The sequence below is a fragment of the Mus caroli genome, unplaced genomic scaffold, assembly GCF_978045245.1.
Source record: "Mus caroli unplaced genomic scaffold, Mus_caroli_1 scaffold_10, whole genome shotgun sequence".
Classification (NCBI taxonomy): domain Eukaryota; kingdom Metazoa; phylum Chordata; class Mammalia; order Rodentia; family Muridae; genus Mus; species Mus caroli.
In genome coordinates, this window is record NW_028227265.1 from 44490935 (window position 1) to 44509437 (window position 18503).

At 49.7% G+C, this 18503-nt stretch overlaps 1 protein-coding gene across 1 annotated transcript; it reads right to left on the reverse strand.

Annotated features, from left to right (window-relative positions):
* Window positions 1-3925: 3925 nt before the first annotated feature.
* On the reverse strand, window positions 3926-17650 carry Man2b1 (mannosidase alpha class 2B member 1). Its single transcript, XM_021169890.2, has 24 exons — window positions 17451-17650; window positions 16355-16457; window positions 16045-16218; window positions 15325-15518; window positions 13943-14075; window positions 13570-13715; window positions 12151-12267; window positions 10570-10652; window positions 10367-10487; window positions 10220-10298; window positions 9951-10060; window positions 9632-9739; window positions 9396-9512; window positions 8507-8695; window positions 7515-7612; window positions 7295-7412; window positions 6275-6393; window positions 6085-6186; window positions 5886-5973; window positions 5701-5781; window positions 5015-5242; window positions 4650-4805; window positions 4457-4559; window positions 3926-4110 (listed from the first exon to the last, which is right to left on the reverse strand). The coding sequence occupies exons 1-24, from the start codon at window positions 17607-17609 to the stop codon at window positions 3995-3997; spliced, it is 3042 nt and encodes a 1013-aa protein (XP_021025549.1). The 5' UTR covers window positions 17610-17650; the 3' UTR covers window positions 3926-3994.
* Between the last annotated feature and the right edge of the window lie 853 nt (window positions 17651-18503).

Sequence of the window (18503 nt, forward strand, 5' to 3'; positions counted from 1 at the left end):
ATCCTGTTGCAGCGTCATTCTTGCTGGTCAAGTCGGCGGGAAAGACCATACTTTTAAAAAAAAAAAAAAAAAAAAAGGAGCTGGTGAGATGGCTCAGTGGGTAAGAGCACCCGACTGCTCTTCCGAAGGTCTGAAGTTCAAATCCCAGCAACCACATGGTGGCTCACAACCATCCATAATGAGATCTGACTCCCTCTTCTGGAGTGTCTGAAGACAGCTACAGTGTACTTATATATAATAAAAATAAATAAATCTTTTAAAAAAAAAAAAAAAAGAAGCAACCAGATCGCTGGTCAATCAGAGCCAGAAGATTCCCTCAACCATCAAACCTGACTCCCTCCTTCCCCTCACTGACCCTTTATCTCCTCTTGGGGGAACCCTGTTGACAAACAGCTGAGGCAGGCCCCCAGCTTTTTATGAAACGAAGGAGTCTATAAATAAGTTTTGTTTTTTTGTTTTTTTGGGGTTTTTTTTGCATTAACAATTTTGAAACAACTTGCATACTACCACTGCCTGCTCCATTTTCTTGGTCAATTAAAATATGCCATTGTGTTTACTGAAAGCCAGAGCAACTTCATCATTTCATCCAATCATACACTGTCTTAGTAACTGTTCTATTGGTGTAAAGAGACGCCATGATCAAAGCAGCTTATAAAAGAAAACATTTAATTCTCTTGCTTGTAGTTTCAGAGGGATGAGTCCATGATCACCATGGCGGGGAGCATGGTGGCACGCAGGCCCGGTACTGTGAAAAAGCAGCTGAGCATTGGTCCTCAGCCAAAGAAGCAGGCACTGGGCCTGCCTGCTGTGGGCTTCTGAAATGTCAGGCCAGCCCAGTGACACACGCCACTGGTCCTAATTTTTCCCAAACAGTTACACCAACTAGGTACCAGCCATCCAAATATGGGCCTATGGTGGCCAGTCTTATTCAAACCACATGCACACCTTAAGTCTAGGGGACATTTCCCTAGCTGCTAACTGTTCGTGTTGGTTGCTTGAGGAGGTAGGTGTCCCAGAAGAGGCCCTTTTACCATGAACCCTTTATTTTATACATCTCTAGTCTCAAAGGTTTTTTTTTTTACTTTAAAAGATATCAAATCAAAGTGATCCACCTGCAATGCAGGGCAAAGCACTTTTGTTTCTAGAGAAAGAAATTCTCAGGAGATATACTGGACTTGCAGCAGATAAGAATAGAGCTGACTCACAATGAGTCAGCCAGCACAAGTCCCATGTCTGTTTGGACCTGCAGTAACCATCAGAGCATGGAACCTGAACATCCCATGCTATCAGCTTCCTAGAGCTTGGCCTCGGGCTTCTCGGTAGATCTGATTTGATGCGCAAGGCCACCCAGCTCAGGCACAAAAGAGGTCATCGTGTGACACAGTACAGGACCTGTACTCATAAATGCCGCTGGGTCAGAGAGCCAACTCACCTCTACAGTTTAGTTAGTCTGAATGGCTTATGATGATCTCAGCTTCCAAAGGAGCCTTGGAATTTCATGGCATCTAACAATGGCCTGTGAGACTACACTCAGCAAAGGAAATTTGTTGGAGCCCTGACATCTCAAGCTCACTCTGCAGACCAGGCTGGCCTAGAACTGAGAGATCCACTTGCCTCTGTCTCCTGAGTGCTGGAATTAAAGGCCTGTACCACCACCATGACCTTCTCCACCTTGACCATCCATGATCAGTCTTCCTGTCATGGAAAACCCTGAAAACATTTCCAGTCTGCATGAGATGCAGGAAGGAGAACCCTTCCTAGCTATGTAGCGAATCTGAGGCCATCCTGGGATATGCAAATCCGTCTCAAAACAACAACAGGGCCAATAAGATGTTTCAGTGGGTGAAGGTGCATACCCACAAACCTGATATCCACAGAGGCGATAAATGACCCCCTCATGTACACCGTGGGGCATGAGCAGACACACACGTCCATGCACATACACAAATTTCAAAAAGTATTTTTTTGATTCTGGAGAAGCACATTCATGGAGAGCCCCATGAATGATGGCAACTGTCCCAAGTCACCGTCCAAATGACCCCTGGGCCACTTCACCACCACCCCCCTCTGGAAAATCATTTCCCCAAAGCATCTGAGAGAATGGGGCTCAGCACAGCAGACACACAGCTTTGGCTTCTCTTTCCAGTCCACCCTGGCTGGCTCCCCTTCTAGACTCTAGAGTGAGACTTTGTCTTGTTTTGTTGAGACAAGAGTCTCACTACACGAGGCAGTCTGTCCCTGCCTCCTAAGTGCTAAAACTAAAGGTCTGTGCTACCACACCCTGCTTATAGTGAGTACATGCCTGTAATTCCAGCAAGAATAAGGAGAGAGAATTCCAAGTCCAAGGCTAGCCTAAAATAAACAGTGCATTCTGCGCTAGCCTCAACTAGATAACTTGAAAGCTCTTTGGGGTGAGACGGTCTTGCTTCTTGTACCTGCCAGACAAAATGGAGATGTTCTGGGATCTACATTTGATGACTTTGCAGTATCACAGCAAATAATCTCCAAAGCAGGGAACTTCTCTGGTTCTCCCTGCCAGGTTTTGCCATGTAACCCTCCCTGCCCCCAGGGATTGTCAGCTGAGTCCAGGGGGGCAAAGACAACAGACAGGGATTTTGTGTGTGTGTCTACACACACACACACACATTCTATATAGATTCACTCTATAAATTCTGTTCCTCTAGAGAACCCCGACTGAAACAGCGATCCTACTCACCCTCTCTCGTGCTGGGATTACAGACAGAAGCTAAAACACCAAGTCCTTATTGTGTTCGTTTATTTATTTACTTGAGAGAGAAGCAAGGTCTCACTGACTACACAGTAAGTGCTGGATTACACAGCAGCTCCATCGCCCCTGCATGGGTCTACCATAGCCCTCTGCATATGTGTTGGTTGTTAGCTTGGTGTTTCTGTGGAACTCCTGACTGTGGAAGTGGGGGTGTCTCTGACTCTTTCATCTTCTCTTGAGACCCTTTTCCTCCTCTGGGTTGCCTCATCCAGCCTTGATGTGAGGGTTTGTGCCTAGATTTATCATAGCTTGTTATGCTGTGTGTGGTGGATATTCCCGGGAGGTCTTCCCTTGCTGAGGGGAAACAGAAGAGGAATAGATCTGTTGGGGGGTGGGGGAAGAGAGGGAATGGAGGAGGCTAGGAGGAATGGAGGGAGGGAAACTGTGGTTGGAATGTATTGGAAAAAACCCTTTTAGGTGTGGTTTTTTTTTTTTTTTTTTGGTCATTTCATGTGTGGGTGTGTGCACGTGAGTGAAGGTGACCAAGGACAATAAAGGCCACTGGTGTGGGATCCCTCGAGGGCTGGTGTTACGGCTGATGAGCCACCTACCGCAGGTGCTGGAAGCTAACCTCAAACCCTCTGGAAGAACACAGTTTATGTTCCTAATCAGAGCCATCTTTCCAGACTCAGTATCTAAACAGACATCAGAACACACTAAAATCCCAGAAAGCACGATGCACTGCCTCCAAGGTATGAGCCAGGGGCTAATCTCACAGGAAGAGGGATGGGAGCCTCCCCTGTCTGTGAGGGACCTAAGGCTGGGACCTGCTTCTCTTTCACCACCTCCTCCTCAACCTCCCAGATTCCTAGCCTAGATCTGACTCAAAGGCTGGGTTAGGAAAGACCCAGGGTGCAACAGGTTTTCTGATACCATGTCCTGCACAGGCCTATCCTCCGTGCTTCTTATATGGCCACATGAGCGCTGGCCAGCCATGTGAAGGCCTGTGTGGACAAAGGATGAAAGTGGGAAGAGAGGGAAGGGATGAGTAAGATGGGGAAGAACATGTGGTGATTCCAGTGGGGAGGTAACCTCTCACCAGGGCCTGGGGTCAGGGCTGAGCTAGGATGTGCTGATCTTCCTACATCTCACAGTCTGTGTCCCCTCCTGAAAAGACAATGCACTGGGTGACCTGAGTCTCAGTAGGAGCTTTTTAATGATTTTTGTGAGTGGTTACAGCAAGAGAAGGGGAGGCCTGCCCCTCCTTCAGGCAGGCCTGTGTTCTTGCCATTGAACGGAGGCCAGGAAGGTACGTATTTCCATAGGCTTCAGTGTGACTGAGGTAGGGTCCAACTTGGAAGGCTCAGGGTAGGAGGTGGGACCTGGTGATTGACAGAAGAGAACTCAGGCCTTGACACAACCATACATACCCACCTTACAACTGTGCCCAGGCTCTCACACCCAGACCTTTAAACTACTTCCCTATGCCTGAGTACCACCTAAGATTCCCAAAACCCTCTCAAACTCTTCGCTACTGCTCTCAAATCCCCAAAGGCAATAGACGCCATCTTTGAACCAGACACTGATGGAGATGAACTCATGCTGGAGACAAAATCCCAAGCCTCAAACTGCAGGTGCATTGCTGGCTTGCTGGACGCACTGCTCACTGTAAACCTCTGTCCCACCCTCTGCTGCCAGCCCCAGACACAGTGCCTGCCAGGTCTTCACCAGTATTTGGCATCCACTTGAGCCTGGAAGCCCTGGACAGGGGCTGGTTGGCTGCCAGTGTGGTCTCCTGCAGGTAGATGATAGTGAAGGTCTGGAACAGGTTCTGCAGGAAATGAACGAACCCAGCTGAGCAGACAAGCCCAGTTCTGGCCTGTCTGTATCCTGTCAGTTTCTCAGCTCAACAGCCCCTCACCTGCACGTTCAAGGTTACAGGGGAGCTCAGGTTGCGACCCGAATCTTCTTTAAGAGCAAACTGGTGCTCCAAGCGCAGCAGCAGCATCTTTGGACCCCAGCGGGCCAGGGTGAGCAGATGTACCTGTGGAGGTAGTTCCTGGCGAAGTCCGGAAAACTATGGAAAGAACAATCAGTGCTGACTTGAAGGAAACGAAGCGGAACGGGAAGGGGCTTTGAGGAGGACGGAAGCTGTTTCTTACAACAGGGAAGAGCTCACTCCTGAAGGGGTAAGGCTTACACTAAGGAGAAGCACTTCACTCTCACAGAGGGGCTTAGAAGGCGTCACTCGGGTTCTCCCTTTCTGCCCGCCTCACTGCCCCTCACCTGCGTTTTTGGTGCCGCCCGGGAGTGATAGGGACTGCTACCACCCAGAGACAGCACCACCTGAGGGGCCAGGACTTCTTGTTCCGCCAGCAGTCGGTGTCTTGCAGCAGCATCACTGACAGAACTCAAAAGCACAAGGTGGCGTCCTCGAACCTTATCCCCGGGATCTGTCTCCATCAAGGGTTCCGACACTCCGCGACCATCATCTACCAACAGCCGACGGTGCACCTGGGAGGAGGGGCGGCCAGCAGAGAGTGAGGAACTAGCAAGTGATCTGGGTTCAGTAATTGGATCCAGGCTTGCAGTGATTTCAACAGAAACTGAAGACTGAGTAAACAATGACGATTAGGGTCAGTGGCTGGTAGGAGACGCCAGCAGAGGTGAGGCCCAATTGACAAGAGCCCAGGACAAAGAAAAGACTGCATGCCAAACAAGAGAATTGTCCCAGGACAAGGCCTGAACAGGGACTGGATAAGAGGAAGGAGAGTGGAACCTAGAAATGTAATTCCAAAGCCAGGCATATTGATGCAGGCCCTTAACCCCAACCCAAGAAAGGCAGGGAAAGGAAAGAGGGTGGGACCAAGGCCACAAACAGAAAATGGGTACCAACAAATAGCCTTCAAGCTTGTCTGGGTCTGAGTGGACCCTATGGGAGAAACTCAGCTCAGATGGGGCTCCCCTCTCACCATGAGCTCCAACGAGCCATCCTGCAGACTGCTGCCCCCCTGGGAGCGGTCAGTCAACACGGTCAGCTGCATTTGCCCGTCCTAGGTGTAAAGGTGAATGAGAGTGTAGGGCCCTCCTGGGCGGCCATCCTGCCCCAGGAATCTAGGAGATGCTTCCTAGTCTGAGGCAGTGGCAGGGCAGGTACCGTGATGTAAATTCGAGTGTTGACAGGATAGTAATTTCCAGCCACCGGTTCAGTCTGATTCAATGTCCAGGTGGGTCGATAATCATCCCTGGGAAGAGGTGGGATGTGATCAGATCTGGGCTCCTGCTTCCTCTCCATCCTCATACCATCACCAAATCCCCAACACACCATAGACTCCACCACAGTGCCCTCTTCCCACCTCCTTTTCAGGATTTCCCGGCCGTTGCTGTCCGTGAAGAACTGTCCCTTGGTTTTCATCGGGGTGTCAAAGCGGCTGATGACTTCCTTCCCCCAGTCATCTCTGCACTCAACGGAAAAGAAACCCTGTGAGTTCCCCTAAGCACCACCCTGTGCGTGCTCCCCACTGCAGAGAAGCTCGCGACACTTACCTCACTGGGATTGGTCCCACCGTCCACTCCAGCTCCAAATGGCGCTGTCCTTTGTACAGGCGAATCACTTGGGAACACCAGGCTGAAAAATTCTGGTGTATCTCCTGCACCAAGGCTGTCTGTGGGCACACAGTGGGGACTGGTGTCAGCCATGTTGAAAAATGCCACATGAAGGTGATTCCACCAACATCCACTTCAGACGGACTCAATGGGATGTTCTCACGGCTTTCTATTCGGTGTGTTGTGTTATGTTGTGTTGTGTTGTGTGTGTAGGATACACGCTGAGATCAAAGGACAGCTTGCAGGAACTGGTTCTCCTCTCTACCCCGTGCATTCTAGAGACTGAACCCAGCTGGTCAGCCTTGGTGGAAAGCTCCTTTACCCACTGAGCCACCTCACCAGCTCCTCCCTCCCACCCTAGGCTGGCCTCAAGCCTGAGATGCTCCTGCCTCAGCTACCCAAGTGCTGCTGTGCTGGTGTGGACCTAGATAGAACTCAGGCCTTTATTCATTTGCAAGGGATCTAAAGTACATCCCGAGATATAAACTCCCTTCCTAGAAACACGTGACTTTCACCCATCAGCAGGGGGATCCTGCGGTCTTACTCCCACACGGAAAGGAAAAAGGAAAGCCAGGCATAGTGATGCACTCTCGTAACCCTGGTATTCTGGAGGCTAAGGCAAGATGAAGAGTTCTGAGGCCAGGCTGAGCTACATAGTAAAACCCTTGGGGACCAGAGAGATGGATCGGTGGGTAAAAGTGCTTGCTGCCAAGGCTGATGACCAGCATTCTATCCTAGGGACCCATGTGGTAGATTCACACAAACTGTCCTCTAACTTACACACACACACACAAACAAACTGCCCTCTAACTTACACACACACACACACACTGTAATATTTAAAATAACAAAGACGATGAAATAGTTCCCACCCGAACCTTACATGAGGCACATCCAATCCCCAGAATCCACATCGCCACTCCAACGCCCAGAACCCACTCATGGTCCCTGGCCACAGACCTTGACCACACTGATCTGAGCCCAGCGGCTCACAGGTATCGGTTTACCGACATTGGGTCTGAAGATGTAAGCCCCAGAGGCCTGAGAACTCTTCTCATCACCAACACTGGCGTTGTACCTGCAACCAGAGTAAATGAGCATCAGGGAGAGACCTCAGCTCCTGGCACCCCCCCCCCCATACCCACCCCCAGCCTGCCCTGACATAGCCGCCCTTCCTCACCAGAAGAAGCCTTGGCTCACAGGGAGCGAGAGGTTCTGTTCCAAGTTTTCAATCTTCATCAATAACCCTGTGCCAGAGTCCAGTGTGGCCCGTATGTACTGGGTGGGGAAATGGAGCACAGATGTAAACAAGCATCGCCTCCAGCCTTTCCTGGAATCACCTCCCCTCACCTCAGCCAGGGTTGTTCCCGACCCAGTCGGTGAACGCTACTGGGACAGCTGCTTCCGTCCACTTTAGCCTCTACCTGGCCATTCCTCTACACACCAGGCCCTCTAGGACGGACGAACAGCCCTTTGCAGAAACCCTTACTTCTATGCTTAACAAGTCTACCCCACAGCAGCAGAGGCCAATACGATACCCAGAATTGATCACACACTTCATCTGCTCCAAAGCTTGACCAATAACCTCAATTGAGAAAATGCCTCTATAAGATAAAAGGGCTATAGGTCTCTGCATCAGCTCCTGCCTCAAAGATCCCGCCATGCTTGACTTTCTGTCCCGATTTCCCTCAAATAATGGGCTGTTACCTGGAAGTGTAAGCAAAATAAACCCTTTCCTCCCCAGTTTGGTCATTGTATTTTATCACAGCAGTAAAAACCCTAAGACCCCAGCTTCTGATGTATCTGCTCTTTGAGGTGCTAGGATTGAACTCAGGGTCTCCCAGATGCTAGGTAAGGGCTCTATCACTGCTGTATCCATCACTGCTGTATACTCCCAGCCTTCAACTGTCTCCTCACCAAAGAAGTCTTCCCTGACCCTTCAACACCTACCTACCATGGGCTCTGACCTTATCAATCTCATACTAGATTTACACAGCTGCTCCAGAAAGAAAACTGAGGCTCAAAAGGTCACCCTCCTCACTAAAGAACACATAATCAGGACAGATGAACATAAACCAAGGACCCAGAACCCACTGACCCAGAATCCAAGTCATTTTATAACACTTTACATTTGTCACCGAGGCAAGGAAAAGGATCCAAGGAGAGTCTCACCTTATTTTCAATGACTAAGACACGATGGGACTTGTGTTTCCTGGGCCTGGACAGCAGGTTGTGGGCCTGGTGGTTATGGTCACTCATTTTGGTCACAGAGTAGGTGCTGAAGCCCAGGGCAGGCACTGAGGCTGGGAACAGCAGCTCCCATTGGTAGGCCTCACTGTAAGAGCTAGGAACCATCACCACCTTGAATAAGAGAATGCTAGTCAGGAAGACACTTAGGAAACAAGTCGTGTGCAGGCATCAACCTCAGAGGGCAAGGAATAGATGGAAGAAGAAAACTAGGTGTACAGGGGAGGGGAAAAGAGCATTTGCCTAGCACATTCCATACCTAGTTCAAGGAAGAAGAAACAGGAAGAAAGCAAACAGAAAGAGGAAGGGGGAGTCAGCGACAGGGACTAGGTAGGAGTCTGGGAGAAAAGAGGAAACAGAGGAAGAGATGAGGTCAGAGGTTCAGGAAAGGAGGCCTCCTGGAAAAGGGAACTATCCCATAAACAGAAAATTTGCTGGGGAAACAGTGAGGTGACCCAAACCTGCAGTCTTAACACTCAGAGAGTTAAGGCTTCCAGGAAGATCATAAACTGGAGGCCAGCCTGGGCTACACAGTAAAAACCTATCTGAAGGAAGAAAGAGGAGGGGGAAGGAAGGAAGGAAGGAAGGAAGGAAGGAAGGAAGGAAGGAAGGAAGGAAGGAAGGAAGGAAGGAAGGGAAACTCCAAGGGGGACACTTACAAGGGTTGTCTCTTGTGGGAAAGAGCTATTCCTCAGGAGGCTGCAATTAAGGAACAGAGGTAGAAGACACACAGAGGAAGAAGAAACTCAAGAAGATATCTACAAGATCTGGGGTAAATGCACTGGAGAAGGGAGAATATATTGTGCAGGCTCACATTACTGGAAATGTTCTGATCATGAGGGTCCTTCACAATGAAGTTGCCTTCATCGACAGGCAGCCGAACCATCTGATCCACCTTTCGCCCCAGGGGGTTGTAAAGAGTTACCTGGAACTATGGCAGTAAAGGCATGGTCACAGCAGGCCTCCAATATCACCCATCTAGGAAAGCATCCCTGTAGACGGTATCTTCTGGGGCCCTATCCCACTTGCCTCCCAGCCCTGGCGACTCACACGCTCCGAAGTCTGGCTGACTGGGCAGATGCTAATGTTGAGCTCACGACAGAATGAGAAGTTCTGTTTGTAATGGCTGAGTCGCGCCAGAGCGTTGCTCACGAGAACCTGGCGAGGATCACCAAAAGATCTGCACTAAAGTCTGCACCCCAGGCAGCCTGGTCTTGCTCCCCCAACAAGGCTCCTCCTCTCCTACCTACACTCCGCCCACCCGTAGGCGCCACCCTTCTTTCCTAAGAATGGCCCTCCTCCTTCTCCCCACCTCTACAAGTGCCTATGGAACACTCTCCCTCCAGGTTCAAGGCCTAGCCCCTCAAACCTCACAGGGTCCCCAGCCTGCTGCCAGCTGCCTCGCGTAGTCATTTACAACATTCTGCCTTGCAGTACCACTGACAGCGTCGTGGTGCTGGAGCACGGCCATTGCCTCCTCTGCCAACAGAACATAAGTTGGATGCCGTCTCGCACAGAACTCTGAGCCCCACCACCAAGCAAGAACAGGCAAAAGGTCTGGTGCAAGCCAACAGGGTTCTAACTTCAATCCTACCCTCACGCACCCCATTCAATCCATGGTCAACAGACGACACTTACTAAGGGGTGCGCTGTCTCCCGAGCCATAGGGTCCCACGTTGGCTTCGGGACCCACCAGTGCTTCCAGCTGGTTACACACCTGAGGAGAAAGAGACATGTTGGGCAGCAGCTCCTCTGGGTTGCTGGGATGCCCACATGTTCACTCACCTGCAGGAAGTTGTAGCTGAGGCGCTCATAGCGCTTGAGGGCTGGCCTGCTGGAAAAATAGCCAGTCCAGAACATGTGGGGGCCATCGGCATAAGGAAAGAAGTCGTCCTCCTTCACTGTCCTGCCCGGGAACATTGAGGGCAGTCACAAACCATGGTGCATGCCAGTCCCACCCCAAATTCCCCAGTCCCCTGTTCAAATACCAGGTGAGATTAGCCTTGTTCAGCTCCCAGAGGTAACACGTGGGGGTGGAGTAGAGAACGTGGACGAGGCTCCCGTTTGCCTGCTGCTGGGGGAAGGTGTGTGTGAGCCTCAGGGTCTGTACCTTCCCAGGGCCCACAGGAACCCAATAGGTTGAGTCCTGTACATTTGTTGTTGTTGTTGCTTTTAAGATTTATTTGTGCTGGGCATGGTGGCGCCCGCCTTTAATCCCAGCATTCGGGAGGCAGAGGCAGGCAGATTTCTGAGTTCGAGGCCAGCCTGGTCTACAAAGTGAGTTCCAGGACAGCCAGGGCTATACAGAGAAACCCTGTCTTGAACCTTCCCCCGCTAAAAAAACAAAAAAACAAAAAAGACTTATTTGTGTATTTAATGTATATAGATGTTTTGCCTGCATGCGTGTCTATGCACCACATGCATGCCTGGTGCCACCAAGACCAGAAAAGGATGGGTTCTGACCCATGGGACTAGAGTTACAAATGGCTGTGAGCAGCTTTTTTTGTTTTGTTTTGTTTTTCTGAGACAGGGTTTCTCTGTGTAGCCCTGGCTGTCCTGGAACTTACTCTGTAGACCAGGCTGGCCTCGAACTCAGAAATTCACCTGCCTCTGCCTCCCAAGTGCTGGGATTAAAGGCGTGTGGCACCACTGCCCAGCCATGTGGGTCCTCTGAATGAGCAGCCAGTCCTCTTAGCCTCTTTCCAGCTCGTAAAGACACTTTTTTTAGTGCAAAACAATGGTCAAAGTGGGCATATGTCTTGGCCAAGACCAAACACTGTTGCACTTAAAAGGATTTCAGGGATAATCCTATTATCTTACACAGCCCTTTCTTTTTCTTTTTAACATGTTTTGATTGAGGCACTCTCCCTGTATTACCCAGCTGCCCTGGCTGACCTAGAATTTTTGAGTCCAAGTGATCCTCCTGCCTCAGCCTCTCCTATAGCTGGAACTACAGGGAGAGACTGGTGTGTGCGGCTTGTCTGGCTTGTACAGTGCCTGAGTTTAACCCTCAACAGTCCTGCAATCCTACCCCTCCAGGTACAGCCTAGCAAGAGTTCAAGGTCACCCCCAGCTACATAGCAAGCAGAGGCCAGCCTGAGTTACAGGAGATCCTGTCTCAAAAAACAATTAATTAACTAATTAAGGGAAAAGTATGCCATTATAGGGCAGAAGTGATTCTTTTAGCACTGTCAGACTATCAAAAGGTAGATTTTTCTTTTTCTTTTTAGGTGGTACTGAAGATGGACTCAGAACCTTAAATGTGCCAAGTTCAAGCTCTGCCAATGAATGACATCATCTTCATGGTGAGAGGCTCCCTTTCAACTGATGAGATGAAGAAACAAGTGTACTGTGTGTTTTGTTTAAAAAAAAAAATGGCTGAGTGAGTGTGCCTCTGTGTGTGTGTGTATGTCTGTGTGTGTCCCAGTTTGTCCCAGGCTGGCCTTCAACTCAGAGCAATCTTTAGGATTCCTAGCACTGGGTTGGACTGTTATGCGTGACTATTTCTCCTTAGTCACTCAACCATCTCAGGCACTGATTTTAGTGTCACACACCGGAGTCACACTGACCTGCGCGTTGACTAGGCGGATCAGCTTGTCCATATTTTTGAACCACATGTTGGCATTCTCATAATGGAAGTCTGAGCCCATGGTCATCACGGTGTGGTTGGTTCGGTAAAACCCTTTCTGTAGATGAAAAGGCAATCCTCAGGCCAGGGTGTCCTGGACTGTCCCTGTGCCCAAGTGTCCTCAGGCCAGGGTGTCCTGGACTGTCCCTGTGCCCAAGTGTCCTCAGGCCAGGGGGTCCTAGACTGTCCCTGTGCCCAAGTGTCCTCAGGCCAGGGGGTCCTGGACTGTCCCTGTGCCCAAGTGTTGGAAAATACACATCCTAGGGACAGAGCTCTGTGTGTAAGTACTAGCCTAGCAAGCTCAAGACCTCAGGCTAGACTCCCCGCCCCCAGTACAAGCATACAAGCAAAGAAAACACACACGCACTCACACACATACACACACAAGAATGTATGGGGACCATGGTACACAGGAGCAGAAGGAAATATAGAAATAACCAGTGAAGAGCTGGGGATGCAGCCCAGTCAGTAGAGTGCATGTATCAAGGCCTGGCTTTGAGCCCCAGGCATGGTGGTGCACATCTGATTCTCAGCAAATGGAGGCAGGAGGAGCAGAAGTTCAAAGCCAGCCTCACCTACATAGCAAGTTCAAAGCCAGCTTGGATTACTTAAATCTTTTTCTGAAAACAACACAATAGCCAGTAGTTGCCAAGGGTCCTTTACTCAGATGAGGCTACAAAGCACTGAGCCACCCTCTCTCATCATTTTCCTCTTCCTCCTCCTCCTCTTCCCTTTAAATGTGTATTTATGAGGGGATGGTGCATATGTTATAGTATGCACCAGCTATAGCTATTGGACCAGCGTGGAGGTTGGAGAAGAGCTTACCGGAGTCAGTGCCTTCGCTCCACCATGTGGGTTCTGGAAACTGAACTCAGGCTGCCAACCTTGGCCACAAGCACCTTTATCCACTGAGCCATCTCACTGGCCCACTTCCTTGATTTGTTTATTGGTTTTGATTTGAGACAGGGTCTCACTATGTTGTCCTCGGCTGGCTTCAAGCTCACAGAGATCTAGCTGCCTTCTCCCCACCCTTTGGGCAGAATCTCTCCTTGAATCTGGGACTTGCGTTTTCTTCCATAGGCTGAGATCCAGTGCCCAATGATCCTCCTGTCTCTAGGTCTCCTGGAGCCAGAGCTCTACATAACTCTCATTCCGGAGCATGTGGTTAGAATGACTGACTTATTAGGTGGGTGCTGGGCTCTGAACTCTGACCCTCACACTTGAGCAGGAAGTGCCCTTAAATACTGAGCTGTCTCTCCAGCCCCTCATGTCCCTTGGAGGCATCCCCCTGGGCTTTGGGGAAGGCAGGCTAGTGCCTGTGCCTACAGATTCTGGACTGTCATCTGGATAGCTATGTTACCTGGGAAGAAGCGAGCTTCAGGAAGTAGTTGACCAACTTTTTTGCATTGAACTCAGGGCTCTGGGGATTATCCACCACAGGAGGGTCTGTACACAGCACATCCCAGCACAGGTATTTCGGGGGGTTGTAATTATTGGGGAGCACACCTATAGACAAAACCAGACTCAGCACCCCAGACCTGTCCTGGGGTCAGAGCCTGTCACATCCCACCCAGGATAGACTTCCAAATTCAAAAGGGCTGATACAAAAGGAACACACAGAGCCCTGCTCAAACATCATTAAAAATCCTAAGATAACCTCAGCACATCACAACAGGACACCAGAACTCTTCTGGGCTCGAGGTTGTGTATGGTTTACGCTCCCACCCTCTTACCAGTAAAGAGGTCAGCAGCGGGGGGCTCCAAGCTGTCACTAGCTCTCCACAGCTCCTCCATCCTCAGCTTTTTCTTCCGATTAAGTTTATCTTGATAGTCAATGCGCCCAAGGAAGAAGCCATCAAAGCCCATCTGATAGCACAGAGAGGACGAGTGAAGGACCAGTCGGGCAAGAGCACACAGAGAAGGTATGCACAACTAAAACTATGGTTTTCAGGGCTGGAAAGATGGCTCCGTGGTTAAGATCGTTATCTGCTCTTTCAGAGGACCAGAGTTCAATACCCAGCATCACTATGGAGACTTGCAACCAACCATTACCTCGGTGCCAGGGGATTCTACAGACCTCCTGTATGGACACTGCACATATGTGGTTCACAGACATACATGCAGGTAAAATACCCATATATGTTAAATAATATTTTTTTTAAATATTTATTTATTATTATACATAAGTACACTGTATCTGTCTTCAGACACACCAGTAGAGGGTGTCAGATCTCATTATATGTAGTTGTGAGCCACCATGTGGTTTCTGGGATTTGAACTCAGGACCTCTGGAAAAGGAGTCAGTGCTCTTACCCGCTGAGCCATCTCAGCAGCCCCAAATAATAATTTTTTTAAAGCTAAATTTTTTTCTTTTTGTAAAAGAAAAAAAATGTTTATTTTATGTATGTAAGTACACTGTAGCTATCTTTAGACACACAAGAGGGCATTGGATCCCATTATAGATGGTTGTGAGCCACCATGTGGGTGCTGGGAATTGAACTTAGGACCTCTAGGAGAGCAGTCAGTGCTCTTAACTGCTGAGCCATCTCTCCAGCCCTAGATTTTTTTTTTTTTTTTTGATAATGGATCTCATTGTATAGACCATACTGATCTCTACCTCACAGACCTCCTGCACCAGCCTGCTGGCATTACAGGCATAGGTCCCACGGAGCCTGAATGTTTATTTCCAAGGTTGAGAAGGACAGGGACAAAGAAGCAGCTGTTAAACCCCAACCCACATCCACCTCCCTACTTATGTCCCCAGTCTGAGGTGGGTGAGGTCAGCACATGAAGCTGTTTTTAAAGGAAGTAGTTGCCAACGGTCACTGGGTTTAGAGAGTTGCCTCAGCACTAGCAGGCTAGTGGAGTCCAAATTCAGATAAGGCCTGGTCAAGGCAAAGGACCAACACAGCAGTTTAAACCTGTGGTGCCCTAGGATATAGACCAGTCAGGGCTTGAACTCAACTCACAAGAGTCAATTTCACCCAAGAGGTGGTGTCTCAGCAAGCCACAGTCTAGTCCCAGGGACTACTAAAGAAGGGCAGGGTTTGAGTAGCTAACGGGAGAGTAAGAGTAGGTTAAGGGCAGGTCCAAAAGAGAACAGGGTGGTTGGCACCTGGGCAAACAGGGAGGCCTGTTCTCGAGAGTGGCCGAAAGGGTCAATATGCCAGGCCACACGGGGAATTCCATCACTACCAAATGTGTCTTGCAGGAAGCGTAGCCCAAGTGTCATCTGGTCCACAATCGCACCATAGTGGGTGGCTGCCTCATCGTTCATCACCCAGCCACCATTGACAAACTCCAGGCGCCCTGTTCAAATAAGGCAGAGGGAGAAGGGTAGCTGTTAGAAGGGGGGCCCACTGTGGGCAAGGCTAGGAAAACAGACCATAGTATGCTATATACTGAAGCCTGAAGAAGAGGTGAGTTTCCAAACCAGTGTGCTCAGATCTGCATGGCTGACCTCCCTGTGGAGCCACTGGAGATGGGACCTTGTGAGACAGGGTTCTCTACATGAAGACAGATTCTAAGCGGGCAGAACTATGGGTACAGTGTGTGTACACTATGATATAATAAAAATCTCAGAGATGCCTGGTTGTCCAAGCCTTTTGTTTTAGCTCTAGGAAAACAGGGAGGAAGGAGGATTTCCACAAGTTCAAGACCAATCTAATCTAATAACAAATTCCAGGCCAGGAAGACACTGCTCCCCCCCCCACCCCACCCCCCCCCCACACACACACACAAAAGTAAGTAAATAAATAAGTAATCTGAGAGATTGGGTTTGCAGAAGTACAAGCTGGGCTGTGCTTCCTCTTTTCACTTCTTGGGGCAGGCTCACCCTGGCGCACCAGGTTCCGTACGGCGTCCTGGGTTGCACTGGTCTGCTGCTTCCACCAACGGGAGAAGAAAGCCATTTCCACATAGATGAAGCGACGGGCGGGTTTCTCCAGTAGAGAGGAGACTACTGAGTCTAGGATGTACTGAACAGACGCATGCTGAACCTCACTCAGGACTGTGGGCATGAAGTTCAGGAAGTCAAAGTCCACTAGAAGATATGCATTGCTACAGAGGCCAGAAAACTCATTGTTCCCACCCCAATGTCCAAATCTGTGAAAAAATTACAGGGGTCCTCGCCCCTCTCTACTCACTGCCATAATAGTATTGGTCCACTGTCTTCAGCCAGCCTACATCATCGTGTGTATGAGGCAGCAGGTGCACATTGAGCATGCCTGGCTTCGTTGGGGGACATGTCTGCACAAAGACCCCCCCAACATACACATTCCCTGTCAGTAGCCGATAGTTCTAGAGGCAGGCAGGTTGGGGGCTCTGCGGTAGAACCCTTGCCTGGCATGTTCAAGACCATAGGTTTGACTTCCACTATCACACACAGGCAGGGAGATGGTACAAGCACAGGCCTTAACTTTGAAGTGATGCAGAGAGGTCAAAAAGCTATAATCTGTCCCAGGAAGGACACACAGAGTATACTCTATACTCTATACTCTATACTATATACTCTATACTCTATACTATATAGAGTATATGTAGTACCCATATACTCTATAGATGCAACTCCCACTCTGCACAAACCTCATAGAGCAGAGATCACATACTTTAGGATGATAACTTTTGCCGGGGTTAGCTAAGCATTTGCAGACAGCAGACAACCACGTTGAGATACGGGGCAATATTAGCCCTAATTGTCAGGCTAGGACACTGAGGCACAGTGCTGAGAAGTGACTTGCACAGGAAGGAGCTAGGAAGCTGAGAATCCTGGGGGAAAGGGAAGCTAGGGATGGGCAGCCCAGCTCACATCTCCTAGTCAACGTCTGCAAAGAAAAGAAGGGGCGCCAGGTGATGTCGTCAGATTTGCAAGATAGGTTTTCCAGCTGAGCCATGCCAAATGGATTTGGGGGGGGGGGGAAGGGTGCAGTCACCAACAAGAAGAACCATGCAAGCACAACCTGTGCAAAACTTAAGAGTCCTGCGTTCATGTGGCTGCTCATTCGTCACCCGACCAACCACAGTAAAGTGCATGCAAAGTCCAAACAGGCCACTTGGAGTCAGAGAGGCGAATAAAATCACGTGCAGCCTTGTTTTCAGGCTCACGCCAGACCCTTTCAGAAACCCAATGCATGCTCTTAGCCCACACCGTCAGATCAACAGCAGTTTCCTATGGATCAGTGTCACCCATACCTCTAGTTCAACTCTGCCCAAATACATTTCCGCCCGCGGGCCCCAGCTCACCTTGTAACCCGCGGCCCGAGCGCCAGGCACCGCCAGCAACAACCAAAAAAGAAAGGAAATAGGCAGGACTGGCGAACCTAGGTTGCAGGAGCTCATCCAGAGCCACCCGGTGTTCCCGCCACCAGCACGGACACCAGAGGTGAGCGGCCCGGTGCCCATGGTTCCGGCGACGCCGCTTCCGCGGCTTTCTCTACCCTAGCTAAATCTCTGAGAATGCTCCGCCCCCAGAACCCGAACCGCCAATCGGTGAGGAAGGGGGCAGGGCCTGGGTCATCAAGGACCTGTGGCAGTAGACTGACTGAGCACAGGGAAGTACTGGATCTGTCCCCACCCCCATTCCACCCAGGGCTCTTTTGGCAGGAGACCTTAGCACTAAGATTTTTGATATGCTTTTGTATGAGTGTGAGCGAAGGATTCTGCTTTTCCAGTGGACTTCAATGTTTCCTAAGGGATGAAAGTGTAGATGGGATTCTAGGGTACCAACTCGCTTTAGGGTTGGTGTCCTGGAGGGACCTAGAGTGGATAGAAGCTGGGGTCGAAAACAGTTCTGATCTGTCTTGTAGGACTGGGACTTCAAACAAACTGCCACTGGAATGCCAGAGATGAGGCACCCAGCCCAGTCTGGACTGAGCTGCCTGTGAGCTGTGAGGGCCTTGTAGGGGAGAGAGAACCCTTCCCAACTCCCGCTGGTCTAGTGATTGCTCTGTTGCTCTAATAAGAAAACTCAGGGCCAGGGTTTAGTATGTTAATATATAGCTGTGATGTCAGCATGTTGAAGGCTGAAGCAGGACTATATGAATACCAGGCCTGCCATGGCCATGTAAGGATACACAAATAAAACCCAGAAATATACCTCTGTAGAATACTGTAAGGATACACAAATAAAACCCAGAAATATACCTCTGTAGAATACTTGTGTAACCTGTATAAAGCCCTGAATTTCATACATAGCAATTCAAAATAAATAAGCAAATACACACACACACACAAAGAAGACCAAAACCTTGATTGGTTAGGTTATCAGGGCCAACAACCACCCAAGTGTAGAAAGAA